At 43.3% G+C, this 9,143-nt stretch overlaps 2 protein-coding genes across 2 annotated transcripts in view; one reads left to right on the plus strand and one right to left on the minus strand.

Annotated features, from left to right (window-relative positions):
* The window catches only part of LOC134663985 (tyrosine-protein phosphatase non-receptor type 23), a 34,366-nt gene extending 31,688 nt beyond the window's left edge, over positions 1-2,678 (minus strand). Inside the window, exons 1-3 of the mRNA XM_063520542.1 lie at positions 2,489-2,678; positions 2,208-2,410; positions 1,639-1,961 (exon numbers count right to left, since the gene is read on the minus strand). Coding sequence (XP_063376612.1) covers positions 1,639-1,961; positions 2,208-2,410; positions 2,489-2,575 — 613 coding nt within the window. The 5' untranslated portion in view covers positions 2,576-2,678. The remainder of the gene's footprint in view (positions 1-1,638; positions 1,962-2,207; positions 2,411-2,488) is intronic.
* Positions 2,679-3,152: 474 nt separating this feature from the next.
* Positions 3,153-8,992, plus strand: LOC134663959 (uncharacterized). The gene is made up of 2 exons (XM_063520509.1): positions 3,153-3,943; positions 4,626-8,992. The coding sequence occupies exon 2, from the start codon at positions 4,772-4,774 to the stop codon at positions 8,990-8,992; it is 4,221 nt and encodes a 1,406-aa protein (XP_063376579.1). The 5' UTR covers positions 3,153-3,943; positions 4,626-4,771.
* Positions 8,993-9,143: the final 151 nt, after the last annotated feature.

A 9,143-nucleotide genomic window follows, 5' to 3' on the forward strand; every position in this document is an offset into this window, starting at 1 on the left:
AGGAATAGAACTAGACATGGTGGAAGAGTTGAAATATCTGGGCGTTACTTTAGACAGTAAACTCAGGTACAAAACTCACATCAAGGAGCAGACGGCTAAAGCTATAAGAACACTGTTCCAATGCAAAAGGGCAGTAGGAAAGAACTGGGGACTGAAGCCAGGAATGATCCACTGGATCTACAAGGCGATAATACTACCCAGGGTGCTATATGGAGCAGTGACATGGTGGCATAGAGCACATATCAAAGAAAACCAAAGAGAGCTAACCAAAGTCCAGAGATTAGCGTGCCTCATGATGACGGGGGCTATGAGAACAACCCCGACACATGCAATGGAGGTAATGCTAGGCTTGAAGCCACTCTGGATTGAGGTGGAGAAAAGAGCCACGGAACAGTGGTATAGAATGAAAGCATGCAAGGAATGGAGAGGAAGCTGCGTGGACAAGAGACACGCGCTAATACAAAGAGAGGCACTATCAAAACTTGAAATGTTGATGGCTAATAATGACCTTATAAAGAGGCAGGAGATTTTTGACAAGAAATATAGAATACACATAGGAGAAAGAGACAACTGGAAGGTGGAAGTCGGACACCCGACGACCATCTGCTTTACGGATGGCTCAAGAAGAAGCTCGACGAAACTAGCAGGAGCGGGCATAGTGATTCCCAAACTGGGAGAGAAAGTATCAGTACCACTAGGTAGATATGCAAGCGTGTTCCAAGCCGAGGTATGTGCTATAACACGCTGCGCAAGCATAATCAAAAAGAGCGCAAAACAAGAGGGAGCTGTTGTAATATACACAGACAGCCAGGCAGCACTAAAGGCACTAAAGAAAATATCAGTTACCTCCTCGCTCGTGAGAGAATGCCGAGAGGAGCTCAACTTGATAGGCAAGCAAAGGAGTGTCACGGTGGCATGGGTACCAGGACACCAGGGAGTAACGGGAAACGAGAAAGCAGACGAGCTGGCGAGGATAGGGGCGGAGACGGAATACATAGGTCCGGAACCGGCTCTGCCTATGTCAGCTGATGTCACGAAGGGAGTCATAGAGAAGGTAAAAGAGATGGAAGCACAGAGAGAATGGGAAGAAGAGACTGGATGCAGACAGTCGAAGATGATGATCAAAGGTATAGACCACAGGAGAACCAGGTATCTTTTGAAACTAGGTAAGAGCAGTCTGAGACTACTGACAGGTATCATTACAGGTCACAATACTCTCAACAGACACCTTAAGATAATGGAAATTAGTAGAGATGCCTCCTGTCCACATTGTGGTAAGGAGGAGACCAGCTTACACTTACTAGCAGAATGTACTATGTACGCGGCACCGCGATATAATACATTCGGTAGAGACACACTAGAAGAAAACGAACTAAAGGACGTCGAACTCAAAGATGTCCTTCTGTTCTGCAGGAAAACAAGAAGATTTGAGGAGAATAGTGTGGGAATGCCGCCGGGACAGTAACCTGCAGCTCCAACTCCAGGGAACCGGGCTAAATGAACGCGACAAGCGATCGATAGCCCGCCTGCTTCCGGCCGGGCGTCCCTACACTACATCTACATCTACATCTAAGTAAAACCATATCTATTACCCCATAATTACAAATGTCAAACATTACAGCGCTACCAAGATCTTACCTATAACACTAGGTTTCCTGGTGTCCTGAATACTCTTTTCAAGTATACACTCCTGTGCTTGAGCAAAGCAGATCTCCTGGAACAATGTCATCATTTCTGGTGACACATCTATCCCTGTTGGCTGTGGATACTGTTCCTTCACCAGCTGGAAGGCCCATGCCGCATTTTGGAAGTGGGTGCATGCCGCTTTTAGACTTTCTGGGGATGTGCGAGGCTCTGAAGCCCCAAGCTGGGTATGCAGAGCCCCAATGTTGTGTAAGATGCAGGCCATTTCAAAACGAATGTCTGCTAGGGGACTGCTCATGTTTGCATAGAGGTCTTTCCTGTATGACAAAATAGGCAAGCAGTTTAAAACAACAGCACATATATTTTTATTTGCAATGCTTATTCCTATTTATATAACTGTTCTTGGGATCTTGTTTTCCTAACTTCATAAGGCTAAATATACAATGTGAACACACACAACGTGTTGTTATTGCCTACAATTTACAAAAAATTGTCCAGAAAAATCAGTGCGTCATTGTCCTAGTAAAACGTAATAAATTTATCCAGATCAAAACTGAACATACCAGGCAAATGTACATGCCGCTGGTTGCCCTTTAGCCATCGGAAACCTGCTCTGGATGGCTCTGAGTTGGCAGAAATATCTGTATAGCGCGCTCAGACCCGCTGCGTCAATGGAAGGCCTCACGGCGGACGACCGCAGGCTTTCCAGCTGATGCATCTCATTGCTGTAGCTCTCAGGGTCTTCCCTGTACGCGTCCGCAATGTACTGAAACGATCAATCACCCGTGAAAACAAAGAAATGTCTCTAGAAACACTTATCACTACATTTACACTTCGCACTGACCTGCTTAAGTTTTGGCCCAAAGTGTGTGGTCTCCGGACTCTCTTTTAGCTCGAAACTCAACAACGGCAACTTGGGCACCGCCTCCATTGTTTACAGGATTGTTATCTGGCTGATTACATGAAAATCACTTGGAAAACAATTTCATCACAAATTACTTTAGAAGTGTCATTTTTTTGTTTGATTGATTTAAGACTGAGACTGAACTGAATGAATGACCGGCTTGAACTGATTGAATTTTTTTTTAATATATATATTTGTTATCTGTGGTGACTTCTTGCTAGCGACACCTAGTGGACAATATGGATCAAAGAATATAATACTCACTAGGAGAAGAACGGTAACTCCATACAAAAAAATGTCCCCAACCGTTTATACGTTTATACTAGTGGCGCCGTCTTTGTGTACCAATGGAACTAAAGTTGACAACCGGTTTAGCCTGGCGGGTATTGGTAGGTAGTAATTCTGTTGATAAACATATTTACATATCACGAAATATATGCAAGATGCTAATATTACCCCTTGTTTGTGGTATTATCAATTGATTTAAATAAAAGGCATGTTTATGTTTATAACATTATTGTTAAGGATTGTAGTCTTAAAATAATTTCGCCTGGCAACATTATCGTTCAAACTTTAAAAAAAAATATATTCCCTTCCCCTTCTCGTATCGCAAATGTAACATGTCGGGCGCATCTCGCTGCGCTAATTATTATTTTCGAATATTATCGTCTCGGTTCATCTAAAAGATTCATTTTCGTCTGTAAACTGTGTGTACTCATTGTGGAAGGCTAATCAGTTGAAGAAGCACTGCTCCTGCTCCGTTTCGGTGTCCACGCTGGTCCAGGTAACTCGGATTCGAGGTAAGTCTAGACGAGCCGAAGGTCTGAGAAGCCTGCGCCAGCCTCCACCGAGAGCTGCACCGTCATCTACAGCTCAGCAAGGTGAGTGCTTTTACCAATTGACCTAGCCTGTCCTAAGTTCCACGGTATATCGTTTCGTATCTCGTCTCGTATTTCGTTTGAATACAGTCCACATAATTTTTAAATATCGAAGTAAAATAATCCCATTAACATTTTTTGGTCCCACGATCCGGATAACTTGTAAGGTGACCGTGGTTATTTTCGCTTTAAATATCAATTTTCATCAATAAATTGTTCATTGTAAAATCATAAAAACATTGGAGGGTAAGATTGAAACACTTGGCTTGGGCGTTTTTCCGTTAGTTAAACTATCGAGCGTTTGGTTCATGGACTAAAATTGTGTGTCGAATTAATTACGTTTCTGAACGCAACTTTTAGCTGTCATTTTTGACAAATTGTCAATTGAAAATCATAACCTATCATTGTTATCGAATCAAATAGTTTTGTTGTTGTTTTAGTGATTCAATATACATATTTTTACAAAATAAACATGACACTTGGTGGGGATTCGTCCGAAAGTTTCGACAAGAGCCGTGTAGGTCGGGATTATGCGTTCGTGCGGATGGAGTATATAAAGAGTTCCGATCTGCAAGGTTATTGTTCACAAGATGTAATTAAACTTGAAAGTGAATTTCATGCCTTTCAAATTGAATTGCTTTCGGCGATTCCAGCTGGTGATAGGTCAAGTGAATTAGAAATATCATCACAGTTCGAACAAATGGTAAAATCCATAAAAATACGTTTAGCGGAAATAAAACCTGAAGTGTTAAATAAAAGTGACAGTTGCGGTTCAAGTTCGAGTGTTAAATTACCTAAAATTAATATAGTTCCTTTCGATTCGAAAATTGAGAATTGGGTGTCGTTCATCCAGATCTTTGACTCGCTGATTCACAGTAAAAATATCCCGGCAGTAGAAAAACTGCACTATTTGTTGTCGAGTGTTACCGGCCATGCTTTCGACTTAATTAAAAATTACCCATTATGTGATGAAAATTATTTAATGGCCTATAACACACTAAAATTACATTTTGAGAAAAAAAGGGTGATTGCCAGTATATTTTATGAAAAAATATTAAATTGTGAGGCGGCGAAGTCCAAGACTGCATTGGAATTAGTTAGAGTATGTCGAACCTTTAAGGAAAACTTAGAAATTTTATCAAAGTATCAATTGCCTGATAGGAACTTTATGTTATTCCATGCACTTTGGTCAAAATTAGATGTTAGTAGTAAGGAAGCTTTTGAGTTGCAACTTGAATCAAACACAGAAATTCCCAGTTATGAGGAATTAATTTCGTTTATTGAAAAGCGGAGCCAGGCATTAGAGAACAGCGTTGGTAAGTCGTTAACATTATCTAGTAAACCAATGTATAGTAAGCCAGTGTCGAATAAGGCTAAGCCTGCTCTCCTTGTGCCGCCAGTGAGCAACTGTGCTATGTGTTCCGCACCGGGACACAAATTGGATAACTGTACTAAATTTTTGGAACTGCAGCCATTGGAAAGGTTTGCTCAGGTTAAGGAGAGGAGACTTTGCATACTTTGTTGTAGGCCATCACACTCGGTTAAAAATTGTAAATCATCGGTGACTTGTGGCATCTGCAAGCGCAGACACCACACATTATTGCATTTCAAAAAGGATAAGGAGTTGGAACCAACAGCTCCGCCGACCCAAGTGGCATTGGCTGTGCATAATGCAAATGCACCAAGTTTATTCTCGACAGCTATCGTGCTGATAAAAAATAAATTTAATAATTTTGTACCAATTCGAATGCTGATGGACAATGCCTCGGCTTGTAACTTTGTAACATTGAAGTGCGCTCAAAAACTTGGAATACCAATTAGAAATAATTCACCAACGGTGAACGGTGTTGGTCTGTCGTCGACTGACACTTTTGGAATTGTCGATTGTGAGATAGTTCCTTCGAATGGGGACTCCTCATGCAAATTTTCGTTTGAAGCGTTCGTGCTTCCCACGATCTGCCATGATATGCCACCAGAACCACTGAATGTGTCTTCTTGGAGGCATCTGAAGGATTTAGATCTTGCTGATCCGTCTTTCCACAAATCTGGACCAATAGACATGTTGGTTAACGTCAACCTTTTCGCTGCTGCACTACAATCTGGCGTTGTCAAGGGCAACGCAGATGAGCCCATAGCTGTCCGCACTGTTTTCGGCTGGTTGGTGATGGGTGAGTGCCCTATAAACGTTAACACTTCTCGTTCTCGTTGTCATAAAGGTTCAGAAGGTGATACTCAGAGGTGCTATCTCGTGTCGAGTCTATCATTAGACAATAATATCAAGCGCTTCTGGGAACTGGAAAGTGTAGATCCTCCCAAAAATATCGTTTTGTCGAAATCAGAAATGTCGTGTGAAAACCAAATGGAAACTTCATATTGTCGCACTCCCGAGGGTAGGATGGTCGTACCATTAACTTATGTCGACCCTCAGGATAAACCCAGGTTTTCAAATTCTCGTGAGATAGCTCTCAAGCGTCTCTTAAATTTAGAGAGGAAATTCAAATTGAATCCTCAGTTTCGGACAGCTTATGTCAATTTCATGGATGACTACCTTAGTTGTGGTCACATGGTGGAAGTTGATCCTCCCTTGTCGTCTGAAGGTCAGTTTTATTACATCCCCCACCACGGAATTTTGCGCCCTGACTCCTCCACTACTCCTCTTCGCTGTGTTTTTGACGCTAGCGCCCAGGATTCTTCAGGGAAGTCCTTGAACGATACACTGCTTGCCGGCCCTAAATTGCAAAATAACATATTTGACTTGCTGGCTCGTTTTCGATGGCATGCAGTAGTGTTCACCGGTGACATCAAACAAATGTACCGGCAGTTCCTTGTCGATTTACAGGACTGCGACTATCAGCGCATTTTGTGGCGCCCGTCACCTGATGATCCCGTGAAAGATTATCGTTTGCTCACAGTGACCTATGGTGTGTCCTGTGCTCCATATCAGGCGCTCTGGTGCATATCGAAGTTAGCAAAGGAGTTTTCGTCTCGTGCTCCTCAAGGTGCTGCAGTGTTGGCTAGGGATGCGTATGTCGACGACGTTGTGTCAGGTGCAGACTCTGTCGAGGATGCGTTAGTGTTACGACAACAGTTGGTGGAAATATTATCGTCTGCTCAGCTTCATCTGCGCAAATGGACCTCTAACAGCCCTGAATTTCTAGGAAGTTTGCCTGGTTCAGAGCTGTACTCAGATCAACTTCACAATTTCGAAAACGTCCATGATTTATCGTTAAAAATTCTCGGTTTGTCGTGGCTTCCCAAGGAAGATACTTTCACATTCAAGACCTCCTTGAATGATTGTCGTTGTACGAAGCGATCGATCCTCTCGGACATCGCTCGTATTTTTGATCCTCTGGGTCTATTGTCGCCTGTCGTATTTTTCGCAAAATATTTAATACAACTTCTATGGGTTTCTGGTGTCGATTGGGACAGCGAGGTTCCTATCGCTATCGCTCAAGAATGGCGTAAATTCAAATCGCAATTGGCGGAAATGAGCTCGTTGTCCATTCCCCGTAGAATGGTTGTATCTTTCGTATCGTTACAGCTCCACGGGTACTGTGACGCCTCGGAGAAGGGTTACTGTGCTGTCATTTATTGTCGTGTCGTTCAAAATGACGGATCCGTTGTCGTGCGTCTTTGTTGCGCTAAAACGAAAGTGGCCCCACTTCGTAAATGTTCTATCCCGAGATGTGAGCTGTTAGCTGCTGTCTTGTTGTCGGATTTGATTGTCTCGTTTACAGAAGCTCTAAAAGATTTTCACACTTTTGATGATATCCACGCTTGGTCAGATTCTACTGTCGCGCTGATTTGGATTCGCTCGTGTCCATCAAAGTGGAAAACTTTTGTGGCGAATAGGGTTGCGCACATACAAGAGAACGTCCCCCCTGAAAATTGGCACCACGTGTCTGGTTCGGATAATCCAGCGGATTGCGGCTCCCGCGGTTTGTTACCTGCTGATTTAATCCAGAATACGCTATGGTGGGCGGGGCCTACTTGGCTGTCTAATCCTCAAGAATCTTGGCCACAATCTGAGATCCTTTCAGATCAAGCCGCTTCGAACGAGCAAAAAATCTATAGTTTGTTCACAGACTCTAATATATCGTTGATTGACAACATCTTAAGCAGATTCTCGTCTTTACAACGCATATTGCGTATTTTCGCTTATTGTTTTCGGTTCATGCATAACTTGCAAAAATCATTGTCGAAAATCACAGATCCGAACCTGTCGTCTGAAGAAATTACGAAAGTTCTTCACTTTCTCGTGAAACATGTCCAGGAGCGAGCTTTCGCTTCAGAATTGCGGTGCTTGTTGACAGATAAGTCACCCCACTCTCTATCGAAGCCCATGCGGAAATTGGCGCCGTTTGTGGATGAGCGTGGAATGCTAAGGGTGGGCGGTCGCCTTTCTAAAGGAGACCTGTCGTTCGATGTGAAACATCCACTATTATTGCCTCGTGATCATAGGTTGACTACGCTGATCATTGAGGATTACCATCACCGGTTTATGCACCCTGGATTGCAAACGTTGCAAAATTTATTAGCCCAAGAATTCTGGGTTTTATCGGCAAGAAGGGCTATAAATTCGGTTATTTCATCTTGTATGAAATGTTTTCGCGCTCGGCCTAAAGTGGCATCTCCTCCAATAATGGGCAACTTACCATCGTTTCGAATTAATCAAATTAAACCATTTTCGTCAGCGGCAGTAGATTACGCTGGTCCCTTTGATACTTGTTTGGCCCGGGGCCGTGGTCTACGCACATTTAAATCGTATATTTGCGTTTTCGTATGCACTGCCACCAAAGCAGTACATCTTGAGCTGGCCTCAGAGCTCACCACAGAGGCATATCTCGCAGCTCTGCGCCGTTTCATTTCGCGCCGCGGTCGGTGCTCTAGGCTGATCTCGGATCAGGGTAGAAACTTTAGTGGCGCATCCAATATGCTCCAAGAATTCATGGCCAAGGCTTCACGTGCAGAACAAATAAATTTCGTTTTTAACCCGCCCGGCAGCCCACATTTCTCGGGGTTAGCCGAGGCTGGTGTAAAGTCAGTAAAGACACATCTCGCTCGTGTCGTGGGCTCTCAGCGCCTTACATTTGAGGAATTCTATACCCTTTTGACCCAAATTGAGGCGATGCTGAACTCACGGCCTTTGTCCCCTGTCAGCTCGGACCCAAACGACCTGTCAGTTTTGACCCCCGGACATTTCCTTACTTTGGAGCCGCTCACCATATTGCCGGAAAGCAACATGGTAGATGCGAAATTAGGTCCACTTCAGAGATGGAAATTATTACAAAAGATCCATCAAGATTTCTGGCGCAAGTGGCACCTCGAATATCTGCACACATTGCAGCAGCGCCACAAATGGTTCGATGGTCAGAGAAACATTGTCGTCGGGACGCTCGTGCTCATTGTCAATGAGCAATGTAGCCCCATGAAGTGGAAAATTGGCCGGGTGGTACAACTCCATCCAGGAAGTGACGGGATTTGTCGAGTTGTCACAGTTCGCACAGAATCGGGCGAACTTAAACGTCCGATAGTTAAACTGTGTCCCTTACCTTTGCAAAACTAGTGTTAATTCACTATCATATAGTCATAAGTATTAATTTTATCGTAGATTTAGATTAAAGTAAAAAATATATAGTAATAGGAAAATAAACCCTGAGCCATATCGATTCTATTTTATCCTCAGTTGACAATAACAGTACAAACTTGTGGAAAAT

Source organism: Cydia fagiglandana, chromosome 4, assembly GCF_963556715.1.
Source record: "Cydia fagiglandana chromosome 4, ilCydFagi1.1, whole genome shotgun sequence".
Classification (NCBI taxonomy): domain Eukaryota; kingdom Metazoa; phylum Arthropoda; class Insecta; order Lepidoptera; family Tortricidae; genus Cydia; species Cydia fagiglandana.